A 27,452-nucleotide genomic window follows, 5' to 3' on the forward strand; every position below is an offset into this window, starting at 1 on the left:
GAAAACTGTTAACCAAAAAAAAAGAAATGGAAAGTTCAAAATTTTTATTAAAAATAGAGATTTTATAAGCTTTTCAATCGAAAGTTGAAAAGGGTTAAATCTCCAAAAAAAGTAACAGTTGATGTGATATACAACGTTGAAGATTAGTGATTTCGATAATTCAAAAATCTTTTATCGAAAAATGAATTTTAAAGGTGAAAATCAAAAGTTCAATACCGAAAGTCGAGTGTCGAAAGCCGAAAGTCAAAAGCTGAAAGTCGAAAATCGAAAATAAAAATAAAAATTTAAAGTTCAGAATCAAAGTATGGGAATAACAAAAATCGTAAGTAAAACGGAAAAAATCAGAATTAAAAAATTCTTAATTTTATTCATTTACACGCAAATAAGAATTCAAATTTAAAACCTAGTGATCAGACAACAGATCAAAGATCAAAATTCGGAACTCAGAATTTGGAATTTTAAACTGTCAATTTCAAACATCAATTGATAATCTCAAATTGTCATTTAAAATTCAAAATTTATAAAATTAAGAACTCATTATTGATACAAAAAAGTCATCCTTTGGAAAAAATGAACACGAAGCTCAGATTCATGTTTTTAATAAGTAGGTAATCAAAACTCAAAACTTTTTGAGCTTAAAGCTGAGAACTCGGAATTTTGAAATATGAATTCAAATCTAAGAATTTGAGGTCGTTGAACTCTGAATTTGGATATCAAAAACATCAAAACGATAACACCAATAAAATCGAAAACGCTGAACTATTTAGATTCTGAGCTCTGAGCCCAGAATCCTAAACTTCGAACTGTGAACACTGAACAAAACAAAAATTTAAAAAGTTCTGATGTTCGAACGCTTAATTTTTGATTTTCAACACTGAACTGTGTACTTTGAATTCAAAACACACAAGTGTTCTAAATGTAGAAATAAGATGAAGGATATTCAGAACTAAAATAAAATATAATAGAAATAAAATAAAATAAAAGTTGTATTCGGCAACACTGAAGTTAAAAAAAAATTAAATAATTTTCTATGGCAACGTTTGTCATTTTGGCAACACAAACAAAACATAGTCAAACATTGATCGATTCTTGTGAGCGACAGACGTGTCTTAGTGAATATCTGAATTCAGATGCGTAATATGATCGTGGAATCACGGCAATAATGACTCAGTTGGTAGAATAAGCACAGGGAACGCAGATTTTTAAGGCTGTTGCTACGAGAAAAAATGATTATAATTCGGCCTCCGGTAGAAAGACGGATTGGCTTAGGAAGCGCAGATTTTAAAAGCTGATGCTAATTGTTTGTTTTGATTTGACCTTCCGATAGATAAAAAACGGATTGGCTTAGAAAGCGCAGATTTTTAAGGCTGTTGCTGATTGTTTGTATCGATTTGGCCTTCCGGTGGAAAAGACGGATTGGCTTAGAAAGCGCAGATTTTTAAAGCTGATGCTGATTGTTCGTTTTGATTTGGCCTTCCGATGAAAAAAAAAACGGGTTGACTTGGAAAGCACAGGTGTTTGTCTCTATTTGGCCTTCCTATGGATAAAAAAACGGATTGGCTAAGAAAGCGCAGATTTTTAAGGCTACTGCTGATTGTTTGTCTCGATTTGACCTTCCGGTGAAAAAACGACGGATTGGCTAAGGAAGCGCAGATTTTTAAGCCCGCAGCCGATTGTTGTCTCGATTTGGCCTTCCGGTGAAAAAAGACGGATTGGCTTAGGAAGCGCAGAATTTCAAAGCTGATGCTGATTGTTTGTTTTGATTTGGCCTTCCGGTGAAAAAAGACGGATTGGCTTAGGAAGCTCAGATTTTTAAGGCTGATGCTGATTGTTTGTTTTGATGTGGCCCTCCGGTGGAAAAAGACGAATTGGCTTAGGAAGCGCAGATTTTTAAAGCTGATGCAGATTGTTTGTTTCGATATGCCTTCCTGTGAAAAAAAGACAGATTAGCTTACGGAGCGCAGATTCTTAAAGCTGATGCTGATTGTTTCTTTTTTATTTTTTTATTTGGCCTACCGGTGAAAAAAGACCGATTGTCTTAGGAATCCCGACACTAAACATAAAGAACTGAGCTCTGCTCTCTTATTTCTGAACTCAGATCTCAGATCTCTCCAACTCTGAGAGCTGATGTCTGCAATTAGAATCGTCGACCCTGATTTATGAACTCTGGATTCTGAGTGATGAACACTAAAACTCAAAACACAGATCTCAGGACTTTGAATTTTGAACGCTGATCTCTGAGGTTTGAATTCTTAGCTCTGAGCTTTAAACTTTCAGAACTTCGAACTCAGTACGGTCGTGGAATTATTCAACACCAACGGACTAGAGCTCTGTACGCTGAGCTCGGATTTGAGAATAGTGAATTCAATCGAAGTCAGGAATCTGTTTAAAAACTCCAATCCCTCAATTTTGTTCTCAGAGCCAGAAAATCCAAACTATCAACTTTGAACTTAAAACTCTGATTCCAAATTATCTAACTTTTAGCCGCAAACTTCTGAATCCTACTTCACTACACTGAGCTCCATACGCTGTAACCCTAAATTTTTATCTCTTAATCCTGAAATCTTTACTTTGTTCTCCCAATTGTAAAATTTTACGCTAAACACATTGGAGCCATAAAAATCTAAAAAAAGTGGGGGATTTTGAGATAGTTGCATTTTAAGTTTTAAAATACAAAAATATTGGCTCTGGCAACGTTGTACACAAAATTTGACAAGTGCATTCGATTGAAAATAAAAAAAAGAGTCTTACCTCATTGGTTGCTTATACGGTTTCTGAAATTTTCACAAAAGAAAACTGCTGGTTTTGGGAACAAAGCAAACTTTTTAAGAATGGGAAGGCTCTCATTCGGGTCCGATTCACCATTGAATTTTTCTTATTTACATTACAATAAGTCATCCTACTGGTTTAGATCCAATTCGGAGAGGGTCGATGCATTTTTACGGTCACTTGGTATGGAATGACTTAAACACAAAATTGAAAAATCTTAAAATCCAAGAGATTTTAAATGTTAAAAAACCTAAATTAGAAATTCCTCTATTTGAAAATTCACAGATTTGAACAACTCGAACACCTTTGAACATCCAAAATACTAAGTTTTTTTTTTTTGAATCTTGAACTTTTGAAATTCTAAAATGCAAATGTTAAAAGAATCGAATTATTGTTAATTTGTAAATTTTTAATCCAAAATTGAAAGTCAGATTTAACTTTTGAAAGTAAAATGTAAAATGTTGAAAATTAACAAAACCGATAGTCAGTTTTACAAAATGAATGATTTTCAATTAACAAAAAACCCGAATTGAGAAGTTTAAAGTAAGAGATTTAAAAAAAATCCAAATTTAGTTTACGAAAATTTCGTAAATCACTAGGCCAAAAATTTCCTAATTGACAGTTTCAAATTTGTAAATTTATAAACTATCAAGTTTTAAAACAAAAAAAAATCGAATTTTTTACAATATATCGAGATCTCAAAAACTTTACTATCGATAATCTAAACATGAATGACAAAATTTAAAAGTCAAAGAACGTTAAATTGAATATTAAAAAATTTATTTAAAAAAATCCAAATACGAGAATCTTGATGTAAAAAATTTCGTAGAATTGTGATTGCCTAGATTTCACCAATTTTGTTCAAAAGTTCAAAAAAATTTAAAATGTTAAATTTATAAAAAAAAGATTGGCGAATGAGACAAACTAGGAATGAACAAAGTTTAAATCTAAATTTCGTCAATTTTATTTAATTTCGATTCAAGAAAATTTAACGAAAGTCTCATGAAATTGTAAATTTAAACTTGAGTATTAAATGTTGAACATCAAATTCTCTTGTGGTAAGTCTGAAGCTGACAGGTGAAAATCGAAGGTCGGAAGTTTAAGGGGGGGGGTAGGGTCTAACGGGTATAAAAAAACACCATTTTCACGATTTTTTTCTAGAGCTATCGTTCAAACAAATGTATTCAAATTTTTTGCATTATACAAAGCATTGCTAAAAGAACATTTAGTTATTTTTTCGTAGAAAAATATTGAAAAATGAGCCGGTGACGGAGCATTTTCGAGGATGCCTTTTAGAAAACAGGATTTGCGGTGGACACTGTATCTCAGCACAGAATCATCTGAAGTCAAAAAATCAGAGCAAAATATTTTTAATAGATGTTTTTCTGGACCCCAACGTTTTTATTTAACTTAAAAATATTTTAATGAAATTTTTGTGACTGTTTGAAGTAAAAACTACGATTTTTCACAAAAAAATCCGTAATTTTTCACCTCTTAAATCTCCCCAAAGTAAAAAAATCAAAAAAGAAAAACGTTGGGGTCTGGTATTTTATATGTAGAAAAAATGTTCCAAATTTGAAAAGAATCGGATAAGTAGTTTTCAAATGACGATGTCCACCGACTTTAAAAATGTGCTTTCGAGAAAAACGCGTTTGAAGTTTCTGCTCTTGCTTTCTTGCAGTATTAGATAGGAGGAGATAAAGGCCTATAACTTTTACAGTTTTGCTTCAATTGACTTGAAAATTTGACACAACATTCTTGAAATGTTTTACAATAAGAAAATAAAAAAATAAAAAAATCGATTTTTTGAAAGTGTTAGACCCTATCCCCCCCTTAAAATAGGAAAATGATAAATTTAAATTGACAATCTTCATTGCTGATTGATAATACAAACCGAAAATCATAAACTTGAATCTGTTGGTTAGTTTTTTGTGTCTAATTTGAGATTTAGAAATTGCAGGCCAAAATTTCATAATCGCAAAAATTAAATTTGGAAATTTAAACTAGAAAACTTTAAAACAAAAAAAATTAATGTTCGAAATTTTACTAGCGAAAATTTACAGAGCTGTAAAATCGGAACATTCAATTCGGAATTTGGAATTCTGATCAATTTTGAACTCGGATCTAAAAATTTAAGGTCTCTTTAGAGTTCATAGAAGGACTTCAAATTTGAAACGGTATCAAAAATGGAGTAAAAAGGCTGAATGAACTATAATATTTGAATTATGAGCTCCTAACCCAAAACTTGGAACATTCAACTGTGAACTCTAAACAAACAAATTTGGGTTTTGAATTTCGAACGCTGAAATCTTGGTTTGAACTCATTGAACTCTGTGCCACACAGAAGTACCCTGAACTTACGTAACTGAGCTCTGCACTCTGATTTCGGATTCTATGTAACTTAAAGATCTGATTTCAGAACTTTGAACAGTTGACCTTAAACTATGAACTCTGATAATCGAACGCTGAACTTTGAGATTTGAATTCTGAGCTTTGATCTCTGAACTATGAACTCCGGATTCTGGGTGATGAACTCTATAACTTAAAATGCAGTTCCCTGTACTCTGCATTCTGAACTTTGAACGCTGAACTCTGAGATATGAGTTCTGACCTCTGATCTTTGAACTATGAACTCTGGGTGATGAACTCTGAAACATTAAATGCATGTATCAGGACTTGGAACGCTGAACTCTGAGATTTGAATTCTGAGCTTGATCTCTGAACTATGAACTCTGGATTCTGAGTGATGAGCTCTGAAACTTAAAATGCAGTTCTAAGGACTCTGCAATCTGAATTTTTAACTCTGGACCCTGAAATTTAAATTCTGAGCGTTGTTCTCTGAACTATGGACCCTGGATTCTGAGCGATGTACTCTGAAACTATTTAAAAATACATTTCACAGGACTCTGCATTCTGAATTTGGAAAGCTGCACTTTGAACTATGTACTCTGGATTCTTAGTGATGAACTCTAAAACTTAAAATGCAGTTCTAAGGACTCTGCAATCTGAATTTTGAACGCTGAACTCTGAGATTTGAATTCTGAGTTTTGATCTCTGAACTATGAACTCTTAATTCTGGGTGATGATCTCTGAAACTTGAAATGCAGTTATCAGGAGTTTGAACGCTGAGCTCCGAAATTTGAATTCTGAACTCTGATCTTTGAACTATGAACTGGATTCTGAATTATGAACTCTAAAACTTAAAATGCAGTTCTAAGGACTCTGCAATCTGAGTTTTGTATGCTGAACTCTGAAATTTGAGTTCTGAGCTATGAACTCCCAATTCTGGGTGATGAACTCGGAAACTCAAAACGCAGTTATTGGGACTTTGAACTCTGAACTCTGAGATTTGAATTCTGAGCTTGATCTCTGAATTGATTAACTCTGGATTCTGAGTGATGAGCTCTGAAACTTAAAATGCAGTTCCAAGGACTCTGCAATCTGAATTTTGAACGCTGAACCCTGAGATTTGAATTCTGAGCTTGATCTTTGAACTATGAACTCCGGATTCTGAGTGATGAGCTCTCAAACTTAAAATGCAGTTCTCAGGACTCTGAAAGCTGAATTTCGAACGCTTAACCCTGAGAATTTAACTCTAAGCTTTGATCTCTGAACTATGAACTCTGGATTCTGAGTGATGAACTCTGAAACTTAGAATACATTTCTCAGGACTCTGCATTCTGAATTTCGAACGCTAAACTCTGAGATTTGAATTCTGAGCTTGATCTCTGAACTATGAACTCTGGATTCTGAGACGTGAACTCTGAAACTTCAAATACAGTTCTCAGGACTCTGCATTCTGAATTGTGAACGCTGATCTCAGAGATTTTAATTCTGAGTTCTGATCTCTGAACTATGAACTTTTAATTCTGGGCGATGAACTCTGAAACTTCAAATGCAGTTATCAGGACTTTGAACGCTGAACTCTGAACTGAGCTTGATCTCTGAATTATGAACTCTAGGATTCTGAGTGATGAACTCTGAAACTTAAAATACAGTTCTCGGGACTCTGCATTCTGAATTTCGAACGCTGAACCCTGAGATTTGATCTCTGAGCTTTGTTCTTTGAACTGTGAACTCTTAATTCTGATTGATGAACTCTAAAACTGAAAATGAAGTAATCAGGCCTTCGAACGCTGAACTCTGAGATTTGAATTCTGAGCTCTTATCTCTGAACTATGAACACTGGATTCTGAGTGATGAACTCTGAAGCTCTGTTCTTTGAACTATGAACTCTGGATTCTGGATGATGAACGCTGAAACTTGAAATGCAGTTATCAGGACTTTGAACGCTAAACTCTGAAATTTGAATTCTGAGCTCTGATCTTTGAAATATGAACACTGGATTCTTAGTGATGAACTCTGAAGCTCTGTTCTTTGAGCTATGAACTCTGGATTCTGAGTGATGATTTCTGAAACTTAAAATGCAGTTCTCAGGACTCTGCATTCTTTATTTTGAACGTTGAACTCTGAACTCTGATCTCTGAACTATGAACTCTTAATTCTGGGTGATGAACTCTATGCAGTTATCAGGACTTTGAACGCTGAACTCTGACATTTGAATTCTGACTTAATTCTGGGCGATGAACTCTGAAACTTAAAATGCAGTTATCAGGACTTAGAATGCTGAACTCTGAGATTTGAATTCTGAGTTTGATCTTTAAACTATGAACTTTGGATTCTAGGTGATGAATTCTGAAACTTTAAATACAGTTGTCATGACTCTACATTCTGAGCCCTGATCTCTTAACTATGAACTCTTAATTCTGGGTGATAAACTCTGAAATTTAAAATGCAGTTATCAGGACTTTGAATGCTGAACTCTGAGATTTGAATTCTGAGCTTGATTTTTAAACTATGAACCCTGGATTCTGAGTGATGAACTCTGAAACCTAAAATACAGTTCTCAGGACTCGTTCAAAACTTAAGAACTTGCGTTCTGTTCTCTGACCTCAGATTTTAGAATACTGAATTAAGTTGAAACAAGGTATGTGAATTAAGAACTCTGATATCTCAATTTTGTTCTCAGAACCAAAAAACTTTTAACTTGACATTCTGAATCAAAGTAATTGAAGTTTCGGCCGCAACTTTTAACTCTTACGTTAAACTCTGTAAATCTTTAATCATAAATCAGCAACATAGAATTTGAACTGTGATCCGTAACTTTCAAGTGCGAATCGCAAACTTTGAACCCTGATCTCCATATTTTGAAATTAGAACTGCTTTCTCCGAATCCTAAACTTTCTTTTAACTTTGTCCTCAAAACAGAACTTTGCACTATTAGGTTTGAACTCTGATCCCTTGATTGAGTCAAGGGAACTTTTTTTGAACTCTTATTTCGGAACTTTGGACCCCACACTATAGACTTCGAACTCTGAATGCTTAGTTTAAAATATTCAGGTATCAGGTATCAGAATGGGGGTAGGCTTAATAGCGGCACGTTATCCAAACATACGGGAAAACTGATGAACTTTTGATGGAATCTGGATCCCGAAATTCAACATCTAAATTTCGATTTTTGAGCTTCGAACGCTTTACTCTGCTTCACATTTCTCCGAACTTTGAAGATTGAATTCCGAATGCTTAACCTGAATCTCACAAATCTGAACTGTGTCCTCCGAAATTTTGCCGCAGAATTTAGAACTCTGATCTCTAGTATTCGAAAAGACTTTGAGTTTTCAACTTTGAACCATAATTCAACTTTTAATTTTGAGTTTTAAATGGATGGGTTTAACTCTGCTTTGATTACTTTCAATACACTTTGAAGTCAAACCTCGAAATTCTAAACTATGGTTTCTTGATTCAAAACTCTACTCTAATATTGGATCTTTTGGCTGTCTTTGGTTCTTAAGTCCGAAAAATGAACTCCGAAAAATTATACAAATTCTACGATATTCAACACCTTATTCGTACATCCTGAAAGTATGCGAGAGATCGCCAATTTTGCTCCCCCACTTGAATCCCGCGCGGGAGAACAAATTTGCAAACATGACGGACTTTTTATCATATCCGATTTATACCGACTTTAAGTAACGATTTTGACGATCGTTAGCCTATTTGGTAGGAATTGTGATTAGCATTAACATTGTTCGCGATTTTCATTTCTAATGCGATTTTATGTTTGCTGGGTTTTAACTGTGAGCCGTTTTCGAACACTGAACTCATGAGCTTTCTCAAAACTATGAATATGACTCTAATATATAGCCGAACTCCGGTTTCTCAAACCTAAACTTTTGAACTCTAAACTCTACTTTTTGATCTTTGGTCCCGAGACTCAGGCGTTTGAACTCTGATCTCTGCAGAAATTCATCAACTGACATCAGTTTTTTTTTATTTTTCAATTCTAATCGAGTTCAGCGAGTTGATCGCAAGATCTCAGAACTCTGATCACGGAAAGCGGAACTCTTAACCTAATACCTTTGATATTTTAACTTTGAATAAAGCGGAAATTACAATTCAAACTCAAAACTTGCAATTTTGAGCGAATATCTCTATTTTATTTGGGAAAATATTTATCTCAACATGTTCCCCCAACGACAAGCAGCTTCGACAAAGCCAGCCTCTAGATCACCTCGATTACTAACAACAGCATCTCATGTTCTCATCTCGTAATCGTTTCATGTCGATCTTCCCCTTCCCTTCCGCCTAGCATAGCACCCCTCGCCTCGAATCAATGTCAATCTGAATATCTAACTGCAACAAACGCTAACGCCCCTCGTTTTTTCTCCTCCCGAAACCGGCACCGCCCCCCTTTCGAAGGGGGGGGCGGTCGTGTGTTTTGTTCTTTTTTTTTCTCTCCTTCTCTTTCTCGCTACCCCGCACTCTAAATATCTGTGTTCCCCCTGAACCCAACCAACACAACAACCACCACGTGTTTCTGTGTGTGCGTGCGTGCCCGTGTAGTCGCCAAAACGAGCAACCTAGCCATCGAAGCCCTGGCCGGATTGGCCTCGGTAGAGGATTTCAAGTCGGTGGCGTTGAAGTCGAGCAGTTTGCCGCTGAACCAGAGCTTTGTGCCATTCAAGCCGCTGATGTTGATGCAGATCAAGGGTCGGAGGCATGTGCAGACCAGGTTGGTGGAACCGGTGGCTCGATCGGTGAATAAGGGCGATTGTTTCGTGCTGGTAACGCCGGAGAAGACGTTTGCCTTTTTGGGTCAGTACTCGAATGTTATTGAGAGATCGAGGGCTAAGGAGATCTGCGACGTCATTGTGCGAGATAAGGATTTAGGGTGTGGAGCGGCTAGTGCGGTGACGATCAACGATGGGAAGTTCTGTAATGAGAGGCAGCTGAGGGAGTTCTGGAAGTTGTTAGGTCGTGGCCAGGAGGATTCGATGGAGGTTTGTGATGCCGGACACTCGGATGAAGATGAACTGATCGAGAGTTGCCTGATTGAGACGACCAGGGTTTGGGAGTTCGAGGACGATTCGTTAGTCCCGGTTGAGGAGTATTGGGGAGCGGCTCCGAAAATTGCCATGCTAGACTCGAAGAAGATTTTGGTGTTTGATTTTGGAAGCGAGGTTTATGTGTGGAATGGCAAGAGCGCTTCGAATGAGGGAAAACGGGCTGCGATCAAGCTGGCCCAGGAATTGTTTGCGCAGGACTATAGCTATGAAACGTGCCAACTGAATCCGATCAACTTCTGCGAGTTGTCCGGAGACAGGCAGCGGGACAGCCGGAGGGTTCCGAAGGCGGGAGTCGTTCGTCCGGATTGGTGCTTGATCGCTAAGGTTACGCAACACATGGAGACGATCTTGTTCCGACAGAAGTTCCTCGACTGGCCGGATATTACGGTGCAGTTAAAGGACGATGGTTACCAGCTTGGGGATAGCCCAATTCTCGAAATTAAACCCGTTGATGGGGAATGTTTGTTCAAGGGAGAACCCTACTCGGAACCCAATTTGGTGCTTGAGAACTCCAGCCTTGGTCGGGGCAATTTCTACTACGATACGGATACCATGAGGCATTTTGATGTGCTCACAATTTCGGTTACCCAGTGGGAGATCGATGAGTACGAGTACAAGGAAATCCAGGGTCCATCCTGTGGACACTTCTACTCCGACGAGAGCTACACGGTTCGCTGGATGTATCAGGTGAGTGTAACGGTCAGGGAACTCAGTGGAAAGGTCTCGAACCGGTCTACGGTCGTTGGAAGAGATCGTTGTGCGTACTTCTGCTGGCACGGAAAGGACGCCCCGGCCAATGAGAAAGGTGCCGCTGCCCTGTTGACCGTCGAACTGGACAAAGAAAAAGGCGCCCAAGTCCGGGTGTCCCAGGGTCAGGAATCGAGTGCTTTCATTCGTCTGTTTAAGATCATGTTCATCCACAAGAGCAAAAAAGCCCCGCGTAACCAGTGGCGTCTCTACATCATCACCGGCAACTGCCCGGAAGAAACGGTTTGCAACGAGGTTACCCCAAATGCCAAACAACTACGCTCTCGAACATCCATGGTCCTGATCCACGGCGAAAAAGGCCGCGCAATCCTATGGAACGGTTGCAAATCCCTACCCCACACCCGCGAGGTCGGCCAACACGTCCTGAACGCCATCATCCAAAACCGTTACAGCGAACTCTTCGACGAAAGTCTCTCCGAGATCAGCTCGGCCACCCTCGAAGAGGGCAAAGAATCCCACGAATTCTTCGAAGCCATAGATGGTAGCGAAAATCGCCACCAATATCACTCTCTCCTAGGTTCCCAACAAGATTTCAACTTCACACCCCGGATGTTCCACCTGACCAGTATTAACAACGGCAACTTCGAGGCCACCGAACTCCATTACAACCTTCGCTGCCAAAATCAACCCTCCCCCTATCCCTTCCGGCAGGAAGATCTCTACTCCGTGCGGCAACCCACGATCTTCATGATCGACAACGGTCACGTCCTTTGGCTCTGGCAAGGCTGGTGGCCCACGGAAGACGGAGCCGCAAGCGATAGCGGAAGCAACAGCGAAAGCGACAATCCCAGCAGCTTCGACAGCAACCGATCTGGCGAAAACCGTTGGCAAATGGAACGCCGCGTCGCAATGGAAACGGCCGTTGCCTATTGGAATGCCAAAAACAGCTCCACCAAACCGGTAACCAAACTTGCCAAAATTACCAAACCAACAACCAAGGTCAGTAACGGAAACGAGTCGGATTCTGTTCCGGATGAGAATGGCAATGGAACAACCCTCGGAACCACCTCCGAGGAAGACGAAGTCGATCTGTCCCTAACCAGGGCCAGCAAAAACGACAAGAACTGTGATAACAATAAAACAAAAACGGAGGAGAACGAATCCGTGGAAAGCAAAACTGGCCAATGTTCCACCGCCGCCGTCAATGGGTTTGTGGTTTGGGCCGGATTGGAACCGCTGGAGTTTATCGCCATGTTTCCGGACTGGGAACAGCGGGACGACGTTGCCGAAATTAATGTGCAGGTAAAGTATTGTTTTTTCTACTTTATCAACAGGACAGCAGATGAAATATTGCAATGAATTTTTTTCGATGACTTTAAAATGTGAGAAAACTGGACCTCGACATGAGCTGCTATTGACTTTCAGAGGGATAATGTTTAATCCCTGTTTCTATACTAAGGAAATTTAAAGAGTTCTTATAATTTTAAATTCTGTAGATTTTTTTTTAAAGGAAACATTATCTAAATTTTGGAAGAAATAAGGAACATTTACATCTTATGTAATTTTTGTTTTACGCAACATGTTTAAAACTTTTTCAAATATAAAAAAGTTCAAAATGATAAAAAAAAGTTTAAACCTTCAAAATTGACAATCACTAGATTGATAAAAAAGATAAAAAATAATTTTCAATAACAAAAATAACCTAAAATCAGAGAAATTGAAACTTAATATTAAGACAAAACTATCGGAAGTTTTAAAAAAATGGCAAAACAGATAAACATTAGCAAAATAGACATAAGATAATAGTCAATGACGATTGACCTAATTTATTTAATTGGTAAAAATCCAAAAACAAAAAAAAGTTACAAAAGAGACAAAATTAAAAAAAAAACGAAAAATGATTAAAATGAACATAATCACAAAAATACTAAATGATCAAAAATTTAAAAACATAAAAAATTACGAACCTATCAAAACTGACAAAAATGACACAAATGAAGAAAAAAAATAAAAAAAATGACAAAAACTTTTAAAGAATACAAAAATGTGAAAAGTGAAAGAAATGAGAAAAAAATAACAAAAATGACTCAAATGACAAAAATAACAATAATCACTAAAATGAACATAAATACGAAATTTGCAAAAGTCACAAAAATGACTAAAGTAATAAAAACGAAAGAAAATTGAAAAATTCACAAAAATCACTAAAATGACAAAACAAAAATCAAAAATAACAAATATCCCTTGGATGACAAAAATGACAAAAATGCCGAAAATTACAAAAACACGACCAAAATTTTAAATATTTCAGGAAAAAACAAAAATGATGGTTATGGCAAAAAGGCAAACATGACAAAAATTTTGTCATTGAAACAAAAATACAAAAATTTCAAAAGTAATAGACATGAAAAAAAATACACAAATGATTTGTGTCATTTTGTCATTTTTGTCATTTTTGTCATTTTTGTCATTTTTGGCATTTGTGTCATTTTTGTCATTTTTGTCATTTTTGTCATTTTTGTCATTTTTGTCATTTTTGTCATTTTTGTCATTTTTGTCATTTTTGTCATTTTTGTCATTTTTGTCATTTTTGTCATTTTTGTCATTTTTGTCATTTTTGTCATTTTTGTCATTTTTGTCATTTTTGTCATTTTTGTCATTTTTGTCATTTTTGTCATTTTTGTCATTTTTGTCATTTTTGTCATTTTTGTCATTTTTGTCATTTTTGTCATTTTTGTCATTTTTGTCATTTTTGTCAGTTTTGTCAATTTAGTTATTTTTGTCATTTCTTTTTATTTTCATCATTTTTGTGGTTTGTGACAAAAAAGACAAAAATGACAAAAATGATAAAAATGACAAAAATGACAAAAATGACAAAAATGATTAAAATGACAAAAATGACAAAAATCACAAAAATCACAAAAACGACAAAAATTACAAAAATCACAAAAATGACAAGAATGACAAAAATGACAAAAATGACAAAAATGACAAAAATGACAAAAATGACAAAAATGACAAAAATGACAAAAATGACAAAAATGACAAAAATGACAAAAATGACAAAAAATGACAAAAATGACAAAAATGACAAAAATGACAGAAATGACAAAAAATGACAGAAATGACAAAAATGACAAAAATGACAAAAATGACAAAAATGACAAAAATGACAAAAATGACAAAAATGACAAAAATGACAAAAATGACAAAAATGACAAAAATGACAAAAATGACAAAAATGACAAAAATGACAAAAATGACAAAAATGACAAAAATGACAAAAATGACAAAAATGACAAAAATGACAAAAATGACAAAAATGACAAAAATGACAAAAATGACAAAAATGACAAAAATGACAAAAATGACAAAAATGACAAAAATGACAAAAATGACAAAAATGACAAAAATGACAAAAATGACAAAAATGACAAAAATGACAAAAATGACAAAAATGACAAAAATGACAAAAATGACAAAAATGACAAAAATGACAAAAATGACAAAAATGACAAAAATGACAAAAATGACAAAAATGACAAAAATGACAAAAATGACAAAAATGTCAAAAATGACAAAAATGACAAAAATGACAAAAATGACAAAAATGACAAAAATGACAAAAATGACAAAAATGACAAAAATGACAAAAATGACAAAAATGACAAAAATGACAAAAATGACAAAGATTACAAAAATGACAAAAATGACAAAAATGACAAAAAAGACAAAAATGACAAAAATTACGAAAATGACAAAAATGACAAAAATGACAAAAATGACAAAAATGACAAAAATGACAAAAATGACAAAAATGACAAAAATGACAAAAATGACAAAAATGACAAAAATGACAAAAATGACAAAATGACAATAATGACAAAAATAACAAAAATGACAAAAATGACAAAAATGACAAGAATGACAAAAATGTCAAAATTGAAAAAAATGACAAAATTGACAAAATTGACAAAAATGACAAAAATTTCGAAAATGACAAAAATGGCATAAATTTCGAAAATTACAAAAAAGACAAAAATGACAGAAATTTTAAAAAAATCACAAAAACTACATAATGACAAAAAAAATTACTAAAATGACAGAAATGACAAAAATGACAAATTTGACAAAAATTACAAAAATTACAAAAATTACAAAAATTACAAAAATTACAAAAATTACAAAAATTAAAAAAATTACAAAAATTACAAAAATTACAAAAATTACAAAAATTACAAAAATTACAAAAATTACAAAAATTACAAAAATTACAAAAATTACAAAAATTACAAAAATTACAAAAATTACAAAAATTACAAAAATTACAAAAATTACAAAAATTACAAAAATTAAAAAATTACAAAAATTACAAAAATTACAAAAATTACAAAAATTACAAAAATTACAAAAATTACAAAAATTACAAAAATTACAAAAATTACAAAAATTACAAAAATTACAAAAATTACAAAAATTACAAAAATTACAAAAATTACAAAAATTACAAAAATTACAAAAATTACAAAAATTACAAAAATTACAAAAATTACAAAAATTACAAAAATTACAAAAATTACAAAAATTACAAAAATTACAAAAATTACAAAAATTACAAAAATTACAAAAATTACAAAAATTACAAAAATTACAAAAATTACAAACATTACAAAAATTACAAAAATTACAAAAATTACAAAAATGACAAAAATTACAAAAATTACAAAAATTACAAAAATTACAAAAATTACAAAAAATACGAAAATTACAAAAATTACCAAAATTACAAAAATTACAAAATATTAGAAAAATGACAAAAATTACAAAAATTTCAAAAATTACAAAAATTAACAAAAATTACGATAAATCCAAAAATTACCAAAATTACCAAAATTTTTGTCATTTTTGTCATTTTTGTCATTTTTGTCATTTTTGTCATTTTTGTCATTTTTGTCATTTTTGTCATTTTTGTCATTTTTGTCATTTTTGTCATTTTTGTCATTTTTGTCATTTCTGTCATTTTTGTCATTTTTGTCATTTTTGTCATTTTTGTCATTTTTGTCATTTTTGTCATTTTTGTCATTTTTGTCATTCTTGTCATTTTTGTGATTTTTGTAATTTTTGTCGTTTTTGTGATTTTTGTGATTTTTGTCATTTTTGTCATTTTAATCATTTTTGTCATTTTTGTCATTTTTGTCATTTTTATCATTTTTGTCATTTTTGTAATTTTTGTGATATTTGTATTTTTGGCATTTTTGTGATTTTTAACATTTTTGTGACATTTTTGTCATTTTTTTTTGTTAATTTTTTTAATTTTTGTCATTTTCGTAAATTTTTTTTAATTTTTGTCATTCAAGACAAAACTGACAAAAATGACAAAAATGACAAAAATCACAATAATGACAAAAATGATAAAAATGACAAAAATGACAAAAATGACAAAAATGACAAAAATGACAAAAATGACAAAAATGACAAAAATGACAAAAATGACAAAAATGACAAAAATGACAAAAATGACAAAAATGACAAAAATGACAAAAATGACAAAAATGACATAAATGAGAAAAATGAGAAAAATGACAAAAATGACAAAAATGACAAAAATGACAAAAATGACAAAAATGACAAAAATGACAAAAATGACAAAAATGACAAAAATGACAAAAATGACAAAAATGACAAAAATGACAAAAATGACAAAAATGACAAAAATGACAAAAATGACAAAAATGACAAAAATGACAAAAATGACAAAAATGACAAAAATGACAAAAATGACAAAAATGACAAAAATGACAAAAATGACAAAAATGACAAAAAATTACAAACATTACAAAAATTACAAAAAATACAAAAATTACAAAAATTACAAAAATTACAAAAATTACAAAAATTACAAAAATGACAACAATGACAAGAATGACAAAATGACATGAATAACAAAAAATGACAAAAATAAAAAAAAAATGACAAAACTGACAAAAAAAATGATAAAAATGACAAAAATGGCAAAGAATGACAAAAATGACAAATGACAAAAATACAAGAAATTCCACAAGTTACGAAAATGACAAAAATTGTGTCATTTTTGTTATTTTTGACATTTTTGTAACTTTTGAAGCTTTTGTTCATTTTCGTCATTTTTGTCATTTCTGTCATTTCTGTCATTTCTGTCATTTTTGTCGCTTTTGTCATTTTTGTCGCCTTTGTCATTTTTGTCATTTTTGTCATTTTGGTCATTTTTGTCATTTTTGTCATTTTTGTCATTTTTGTCATTTTTGTCATTTTTGTCATTTTTGTCATTTTTGTCATTTTTGTCATTTTTGTCATTTTTGTCATTTTTGTCATTTTTGTCATTTTTGTCATTTTTGTCATTTTTGTCATTTTTGTCATTTTTGTCATTTTTGTGATTTTTGTCATTTTTGTCATTTTTGTCATTTTTGTCATTTTTGTCATTTTTGTCATTTTTGTCATTTTTGTCATTTTTGTCATTTTTGTCATTTTTGTCATTTTTGTCATTTTTGTCATTTTTGTCATTTTTGTCATTTTTGTCATTTTTGTCATTTTTGTCATTTTTGTCATTTTTGTCATTTTTGTCATTTTTGTCATTTTTGTCATTTTTGTCATTTTTGTCATTTTTGTCATTTTTGTCATTTTTGTCATTTTTGTCATTTTTGTCATTTTTGTCATTTTTGTCATTTTTGTCATTTTTGTCATTTTTGTCATTTTTGTCATTTTTGTAATTTTTTGTCATTTTTGTATATTTGTCATTTCTGTCATTTTTGTCATTTTTGTCATTTTTGTCATTTTTGTCATTTTTGTCATTTTTGTCATTTTTGTCATTTTTGTCATTTTTGTCATTTTTGTCATTTTTGTCATTTTTGTCATTTTTGTCATTTTTGTCATTTTTGTCATTTTTGTCATTTTTGTCATTTTTGTCATTTTTGTCATTTTTGTCATTTTTGTCATTTTTGTCATTTTTGTCATTTTTGTCATTTTTGTCATTTTTGTCATTTTTGTCATTTTTGTCATTTTTGTCATTTTTGTCATTTTTGTCATTTTTGTCATTTTTGTCATTTTTGTCATTTTTGTCATTTTTGTCATTTTTGTCATTTTTGTCATTTTTGTCATTTTTGTCATTTTTGTCATTTTTGTCATTTTTGTCATTTTTGTCATTTTTGTCATTTTTGTCATTTTTGTCATTTTTGTCATTTTTGTAATTTTTGTAATTTTTGTCATTTCTGTCATTTTTGTCATTTTTTCATTTTTTTTTAAATCTTTTTCATTTTCGTTATATTAAATTACAAAAATGACAAAAATGACAAAAATGACAAAAATGTCAAAAATGACAAAAATGACAAAAATGACAAAAAATTACAAAAATTACAAAAATTACAAAAATTACAAAAATTACAAAAATTACAAAAATTACAAAAATTACAAAAATTACAAAAATTACAAAAATAACAAAAATAACAAAAAATACAAAAATTACAAAAATTACAAAAATTACAAAAATGACAACAATGACAAGAATGACAAAATGACATGAATAACAAAAAATGACAAAAATAAAAAAATATGACAAAACTGACAAAAAAAAATGATAAAAATGACAAAAATGGCAAAGAATGACAAAAATGACAAATGACAAAAATACAAGAAATTCCACAAGTTACGAAAATGACAAAAATTGTGTCATTTTTGTTATTTTTGACATTTTTGTAACTTTTGAAGCTTTTGTTCATTTTCGTTATTTTGGTCATTTTTGTCATTTGGGGATTTTTTTTTATTATCTGACAATTTGCGCCGGGGGTCTTCAGATTTTCCCCAAAATTGAAAATTTGGTTAATTTTTGCGACTTAAAAACACATGTATTTTTTCAGATTTCTAACATTTTTATTTTTTGAGTTAGCTTCGGTTAGATTTTTTTGTAAATAAAAAATAACCATTTTTCAAAGCAACATAACTCTGTTGTTTCTCAACGGAAATTATAAAATAGCACATCAAAATGCATTGAAATTTTATCAGCTTTCCAAATAGAATAGTTGAAAAAAGTAAAATAATGACCTTCAACATGAAAAGTTGAAAATAAACTTTAAATGGCGTTTAAAAGTACCGTCTGCACCACCGAATATTTTGCAAAAAATACCATTGTATAGCTCGATTCATGATGCAACTTTCATCTGAAGACACCAAAGTGGGCCATTAACACCTTGAAGAGTTATGAAAGAAATAATGACAATAAATCTCTTTTTTGCATCGAAAACAAACAATGGTGGAACAACTGCACTCACATATGGAGATAGCAAGCACTTCTAACAACATGGAAACAAAAGAACTTACCAAAGCAGGTAAAAAACACTACTTTTTCGTGCTTTGTAGAGTGTTTGCAACAAAACTTACTTTAAATTTTAACCAAAATTCTGAGTATCGTATTGTTTAAGTGATATAACTAATAATGGGGATATTGCTTTTACAACCTGGTCATATGCTATATAACTTATTAACTTTTCGATCAAAGATCATTGTGAAGCATAATCAATGCCAATAACAGAAGGTTCAGTCCCTGTGTTTGGGATCACAAAAATGTGATTAAAAAAATGAAATATAGACGTGCTTTACATAGTTTTTATATCGAGAACTAAGCACTGGACACCAAAATCCTTTCCCATTGATCAAAAAAGTATGAGAAAGTGGCACAAATGTTGTAGAAATAATCAAAGAGCTCAGTATGGCCAGCCCAGGCTGTGAAATGATGAAAATATGATACTTTTACCGTATTCGTTTTCTACATTCGCCCAGTTTTAAGGTTTACCATACTAGAACGAACATAATTCGTCGTCAGTGTTTTGCTACCTCGATCGCTCACACACGAATCTTCAGTGTTCCACCGTCCATTTTAAATCGAATCTGGAGAATTACGGATGCAAAACTTAGCGCATAAACTTCTAAAAATGACAGTAAAATTTGCATAACTTGTTGTGACCTGGTGCAAAACTGGGTATAAACGAATACGTTATTAGATTTTTGGATATAACATGAAGTCAGTTAAGCTGCAACAATCTACCGCCCCTTCTTTCATAACAGTCCCATATACAAAAATAAGGAAGCGAGACAATCAGCTTTTTCTGTTTTGGAATATATTTTTAAATTGTGACCATCACTTTCAGCATAAACGAAAATCGTTTCTAGGTTGTCATAATAAATCGTTAGGCCTGAAATTTTCGAAATTGGGTTATTGGTAAGGTCGAGAGCACCATTTTTATTCATTATGGGACTGTTAATCGACCATATTTGAAACCTTTTTCGAATCTACTAGCATAACAGTACCATACAAAATATATTTTTCTCACCAAGCTAATTTCTAAGACTTAAATTTGATCATTTTTTAACTTCTAAATCCAATTGTCAGAAAAAGAAACATACTTTTGCAAAAAAAAAATCATGAATTCCACATTGTAAGTTGAATCTTTTTACGATTTTTGATTGCATCCGATAGTTTTTCGCTCAGGAAGTCATTCCTAAGAAAGTCAGACCTGCCTTCGAAAACTAGTGTGCATCATTCGACATCAAGTGAGTTAAAAAAATGTTTAAATGATTCAAAGCAATAAACCAAAGACTATTTCGCCGAAAGAAACATTGAAAAGTAACCAAATCCGTGGTATTTCACATATGGGACTGTTATTCAGGTATATTTCATATAGGACATCCACGAATTGATATTTTTTTTTCGAAATTTCTAGAACAAAACCTCTTTTTTTTTAATCTTTTATGTTGAAGCCTTATGTTGACCTAGAATGACGGAAGGGGCAGGGGTAGGGGCAGTCTGAAAAGGGCGAAAAAATAGTGTTTTTTACCAACTTTGATAAGTTCTTTTGTTTCCATGTTGTTAGAAGTTCTTGCTTAGACTGGCCCAACTTTGTATGGGATGATTTTTACAACATTTTCTTCAACGCGGCACCCCCTAGGTTGGTGCATTTAGGTGAAAAAATGACTTTCTGAAAGTTTGAGATCATTTGGAAGAAGCACGAGCTGGCGCAAAGGACTTGAAATTTGTATGGAGATTTTCGGCAAAATGTATGAAAAATCGATATACTTTCACTCGTTGTGTTCTAAAATATGTTTCCAGTATGCTAGAAAGCTCAGAATTTCAGGAATTGTAGTTCAAACAATGAAAAACAAGTTTGTAGAAGATTGTGTTGCGATACGAGTTGACTGTGATGAGTTATCCGCAACTGAATGTGTGATTTTTTTCGCATTTCATTGATATATCCTGAACGGTGTACGGGCTAATAATCGCACTAACTTGATCGCGTCGTCGCACAATGCAGCAGTTTATAGTTTTTCAAACCATTGTTTCAACTTTTTGCAAAGATATTTGTTATAAAATAACCTACAACTTTGCCGAAGACACAAACTCTTCATCTGTAATTCTCATTGTCTGACAATGCGATCAAGTTAGTACTAATAATCCACCTATACACCGTTCACGATATATCGATGAAATGCGAAAAAAATCACACCTTAAATTTCGGATAACTCATCACAGTCAACTCGTATCGCGTCACAATGTTCAACAAACTTGTTTGCCATTGTTTGAACTACAATTCCTGAAATTCTGAGCTTTCTAGCATACTGGAAACATATTTTAGAACACAAAGAGTGAAAGTATGTCGATTTTTCATACATTTTGCCGAAAATCTCCATACAAATTTCAATTCCTTTGCGCCAGCTCGTGCTTTTTCCAAATGACCTGAAACTTTCAGAAAGTCATTTTTTCACCTAAATGCACCAACCTAGGGGGTGCCGCGTGGAATATAAAGATTTTTTTGGTTATGGGCCAGTCTATTCTTGCTATCTCCATATGTGAGTGCAGTTGTTCGACCATTGTTTGTTTTCGAAGCAAAAAAAGAGATTTATTGTCATTATTTCTTTCATAACTCTTCAAGGTGTTAATGGCCCACTTTGGTGTCTTCAGATGAAAGTTGCATCATGAATTGAGCTATACAATGGTATTTTTTGCAAAATATTCGGTGGTGCAGACGGTACTTTTAAACGCCATTTAAAGTTTATTTACAACTTTTCATGTTGAAGGTCATTATTTTACTTTTTTCAACTATTCTATTTGGAAAGCTGATAAAATTTCAATGCATTTTGATGTGCTATTTTATAATTTCCGTTGAGAAACAACAGAGTTATGTTGCTTTGAAAAATGGTTATTTTTTATTTACAAAAAAATCTAACCGAAGCTAACTCAAAAAATAAAAATGTTAGAAATCTGAAAAAATACATGTGTTTTTAAGTCGCAAAAATGAACCAAATTTTCAATTTTGGGGAAAATCTGAAGACCCCCGGCGCAAACCCGTCAGATAATAAAAAAAAATCCCCATTTCTGTCATTTTTGTCGCTTTTGTCATTTTTGTCATTTTTGTCGGTTTTGTCATTTTTGTCATTTTTGTCATTTTTGTCATTTTTGTCAATTTTGTCATTTTTGTCATTTTTGTCATTTTTGTCATTTTTGTCATTTTTGTCATTTTTGTCATTTTTGTCATTTTTGTCATTTTTGTCATTTTTGTCATTTTTGTCATTTTTGTCATTTTTGTCATTTTTGTCATTTTTGTCATTTTTGTCATTTTTGTCATTTTTGTCATTTTTGTCATTTTTGTTATTTTTGTCATTTTTGTCATTTTTGTCATTTTTGTCATTTTTGTCATTTTTGTCATTTTTGTCATTTTTTGTCATTTTTGTCATTTTTGTCATTTTTGTCATTTTTGTCATTTTTGTCATTTTTGTCATTTTTGTCATTTTTGTCATTTTTGTCATTTTTGTCATTTTTTGTCATTTTTTGTCATTTTTTGTCATTTTTGTCATTTTTCGCCATTTTTGTCATTTTTGTCATTTTTGTCATTTTTGTCATTTTTGTCATTTTTGTCATTTTTGTCATTTTTGTCATTTTTGTCATTTTTGTCATTTTTGTCATTTTTGTCATTTTTGTCATTTTTGTCATTTTTGTCATTTTTGTCATTTTTGTCATTTTTGTCATTTTTGTCATTTTTGTAATTTTTGTAATTTTTGTAATTTTTGTAATTTTTGTAATTTTTGTCATTTTTGTCATTTTTGTCATTTTTGTCATTTTTGTCATTTTTGTCATTTTTGTCATTTTTGTCATTTTTGTCATTTTTGTCATTTTTGTCATTTTTGTCATTTTTGTCATTTTTGTCATTTTTGTCATTTTTGTCAATTTTGTCATTTTTGTAATTTAATATAACGAAAATGAAAAAGATTACAAAAAAAAATCAAAAAATGACAAAAATGACAAAAATGACAAAAATGACAAAAATGACAAAAATGACAAAAATGACAAAAATGACAAAAATGACAAAAATGACAAAAATGACAAAAATGACAAAAATAACAAAAATGACAAAAATGACAAAAATGACAAAAATGACAAAATTGACAAAATTAATAAAAATTATGAAAATGACAAAAATGACAAAAATGACAAAAATGACAAAAATGACAAAAATGACAAAAATGACAAAAATGACAAAAATGACAAAAATGACAAAAATGACAAAAATGACAAAAATGACAAAAATGACAAAAATGACAAAAATGACAAAAATGACATAAATGACAAAAATAACGCAAATGACAAAATAGAAAAAAAAAATATAATAAAAAAAAATTAATAAATGTTAAAAAATGAAAATAGAAAAAAATTAAAAATAAATAAAATACAATAAAAAATATAAAAAATAAAATAATAAAAAAAAAATTGGAAAAAAGAATAAAGTTTTAAATAAAAATCAATAAAAATATATCCTATAAATGAAAAAATTAAAAAAATTAAAGATTTAAAAAAATCATATTCTATCGTTTCAACGTTTCGGTAATTTTTCCTACCTTCTTCAAGGGTTGCTGAAATTTTTTAATTTTTCTTTTTATGAAAAGATTTTGACGGAAAGACTAACCTGAAGTTAGTAGAAATGACTCTTTCGAATCATGACAATTAAACTAATGATTAAGAGGATTGACCGAAAAAAAGCCGAAACAAGGTCAGTGTAAGTTGTTGCAACAATGATGCTTTTTTTCGTTTGCTCGGCGCCCTTTTCCCTTAATACATCTTTAGACTGAAATTCTTCCCGAAAGACGATTGACTAAAAACTTGTGTTGCTCTTCTCCTTTTCCCCCGGAACTTGACTATCCTCGAAATGCTGTTGGAGTTTTCTTTCTCACATAATTGTTGTGCTAACTTTTTTAATGGATTGTTATTCTGAATTTTACTTTTCCTGCAAAGATCTAGACTGCATTTGTTTGAGAGTAAAATTTTTAGACAACAACGCCAAAAACAAAATGGAAATTTTCCACCTCACCAAAAAGCTCTTCTTTCTAATTTACCTTTTCTCTTCTCGCAACTCTTCGTCGCAACAGGATGGCCGTAAGTCGGCACCGCAGCCGATCGCCAGCACCCTGCAGGCCCTGTCCCGCCGGGAGTACCCGCTGGCCGTCCTCCTGGAAAGGCCACTTCCGGAAGGCGTCGATCCAACCCGACTGGAACTGTACCTGGCCCCCGGAGACTACTCCGAAGGCCTGGGAATGGAAAAATCCGACTACGACCAGCTGCCCGCCTGGAAGCAAACCAAGCTGAAGAAGGAGCGCGGGCTGTTCTAGCCCCTCGTGGATTAATGGAGCTCTTAATGGAGATTTTCTCTTACTGTGTTTATTTTTTAAGAATTGTGTTGTTGATGATTTTTGAAACACATTGAGCGCTGCCGGAAGATTGCTTAGGAGGAATCGATCCTGGAGGAGCTTGGAAGCTTTTTTGATAGGTTTCTTTTTTATGTTAGTTTTTTTTCGCAATATTTGTTAATTTAGGATGTTGTTTTTAGTATTGTATTGAATAGTTTGGCGAGTCTCAAAATTACCCTAGAAGAAGTGGGCATTCTTCTTTATTTTTTAATTTATTTCATGCTCGTCTAGAAGATTTTATCGTTTAGTTATTTTTTTTTTTGTTAAATGAATATTCTGTTTAGAGAAGGCAAACCCACCACAAGAAATGTCTAAACATAAGCGAAGCTAGGAGCAAAATTTTGTCGGTGGAATCTGGTTTTGAAATCTGTTTGTTTTTGTACACCAATTGTTTTTAGCAAAAACTATTGTGAAGAGAAGCCCTCGAGGATCAAAATTGTTGTATGTTCGGCATGTCCAGGATAATTGTAAATTATACTGTCTCTGAGATTCGGGATGAGATTATTTCGATTATAATTCGTACCAACAAATTGTTCGAGGCAAATAAAATTTTCAATAATAAGCCAATCTATCTTTTGGTTCAGATTTCCTATTGCTTTCGAATTGCTGAGAATTGGCACAGGCTGAAGCTTTATCAAACAAAAGATTTCAATTACTTGTAGAACGTTACGATACCTTTGAAAATCTTACGTTTAAAAATTATTACTAAGAACGTTTTGAGAATCCTACAAAAAGTTCAATTCTACATCACAGATGAAAGCAAAACTTTTGTTAATTTAGGCCAAGTTTGAACCAAACTCAATTCTGTTAGGTTGTGAACAATCTGTATCGATTCCTAAAATCAGATGAAGCTTAAGCTCGGATTAAACAAAATTTTGAATAGATACTAACAACCAAAAAAAGAAATATTCGAGAAGATTAAACTCAAAACGTTCAAACTTTTTTTTTCAAACAAGTAAAATAACAAAAAGAACTTAGTTCTCGTTTTAGTAATCCATCAGCTACACTTTTGGGTAGCCGAACTGCCGATTTCTATACTATAAGCTTTAAAACAAATCTAGAAAAAAAACCGCCGCCATACAGTCGAATTGTAGCTTTCGGAGACGCTCCCTAAAATCTTTAATCGAAACGGTATTTTTATTCCTGTTTTCTTTTTTAAACTCCAGCCACGCTTAAGTCAATCACTTTTTCAAACGATTTTATTATGAATTTAAGTTTAAAAAAGCCAAGCTTCGGAGGTGATTCACAAACTTTTGAAAACCTTTGAGAAGCTGTGTATATTTTAATTTGTAAACAGTAATTTCTAAAACGTAATATTTAGTATTAATATTAATATTATCGAATGTAAAACTCTTCTCTCTTGTCATCAGTGATCGTGCTTGTTGTGCTAGGTTTTTGTTTTTGTAATTCCAGTTTGTATAAATGCAAAGCCCCCTATTAAACTAAACCTTTAAGTGAAAAAATACGATACAAAATAGCTAGCTTTAGGTGGCAGGCAAATAATACCTAATATTCAAATTAGAATCAAACCAACTCATCGATGAAATCGCAAGAAAACGCAAAACGCGTACTTAAAACCGCGAACCGTTAAAGAATTTTCAAGCTGGAAGGAAAAATTGAAATGCCAAAAAAACACAATTTAGTCACAGTGTTTTTTGATTTCTCAATTTTTCGCCATTGTGCTTGGGAAAGTCGACAAAAAGGAGAATGAAACATTGAAAATTGTGTTCCAAGGGAAAAGAAAAACTTTAGAAAACACAACCGAAAACTAACGAACACTAGTCGTATAAGCAAAAAATGAACAACGGAAGGACACAAACCAACCAACATTAGACATTTGTGAAACGCAGGAACGGTTTATACAATTTTTGTACTGCTGAAAATACAGTATAATAAGATACGCATAGGAATCTGTCCTACCATTTCATTTCGGTTCTCGCTGAAACTAAAAAAGTGAAACATATTCTAAAGCTTTTGCCCTTACGTCGTTGTTCTCCAAAACCGCCATTTTGCCATTCAGAAAACTCGTGTTGTAAAATCGAAACCCAAAAAAAACATAAACCGCAACCGTATGATACGATTATTCAGATTCACACAAAAAAACACACCCATCGCAATCCCGTATAAGTAATAATAAAAAATATTACTGTTAGTCAATAGTTACATCATCAATCAACACATCAATTAGTTAACCGTAACCGTAATAAGTAAAGATGATCACAAAAACACACACACAAAATATTGAAAATATTAAAAAAAAAAAAACTTTAAACGCTAATCACACAACAGACGACATTCATGCAACCAACCAATTATTATCTTGTACAAAAAAAAATAAAATAAAATATATTTTGCTTATTCGTCGAATCAGAAAAAACCAACAGAAAAGGATTGTCACCCAAACGTCAGAGCGTGTGGTGGAAAATGCGAGCTGAGAATAATTAGCATTACTACCAGTATAAGTAATAAAACAAGCAAACAACCATAATATACTGAACTAAACGATTTGATGGTCGGGGGAAAAAACGTAAGGAGACTGTGAAAACTAACATAGGCAAATCACACACACAAAAATATGCATGTGTGTTTTTTGTAGTTGTGGAGATAATAAGCTTGAATCGACGAACAACTGATACATCAAAAAAATAAAAAATAAAACGAACCGAACATAACTGGCAGGGGAAAGGAAAATTTGAAAAATAAATCCGGAGGAAGTTCCTCCCGGAAAACGAAGCAAAACAACAGAAAAAAAAACAATAAAACGTGGAAATTTTTTACCGATGAGGTGGACTAGTTCTGTTTCGATAG

At 32.2% G+C, this 27,452-nt stretch overlaps 1 protein-coding gene across 15 annotated transcripts in view; it reads left to right on the plus strand.

The window, feature by feature from the left end:
* LOC129756767 (supervillin) overlaps window positions 1-27,428 on the plus strand; it is a 1,054,002-nt gene extending 1,026,574 nt beyond the window's left edge. For 13 of the 15 annotated variants that reach the window (XM_055753766.1, XM_055753763.1, XM_055753764.1 and 10 more), the window contains 2 exons: window positions 9,673-12,185; window positions 24,327-27,428. In XM_055753766.1, coding sequence (XP_055609741.1) covers window positions 9,673-12,185; window positions 24,327-24,566 — 2,753 coding nt within the window. In that variant the 3' untranslated portion in view covers window positions 24,567-27,428. The remainder of the gene's footprint in view (window positions 1-9,672; window positions 12,186-24,326) is intronic. The other 2 variants (XM_055753771.1, XM_055753772.1) reach the window with 1 other exon arrangement.
* The last annotated feature ends 24 nt before the right edge of the window (window positions 27,429-27,452 follow it).

The sequence above is a fragment of the Uranotaenia lowii genome, chromosome 3 (genome assembly GCF_029784155.1).
Source record: "Uranotaenia lowii strain MFRU-FL chromosome 3, ASM2978415v1, whole genome shotgun sequence".
NCBI lineage: Eukaryota > Metazoa > Arthropoda > Insecta > Diptera > Culicidae > Uranotaenia > Uranotaenia lowii.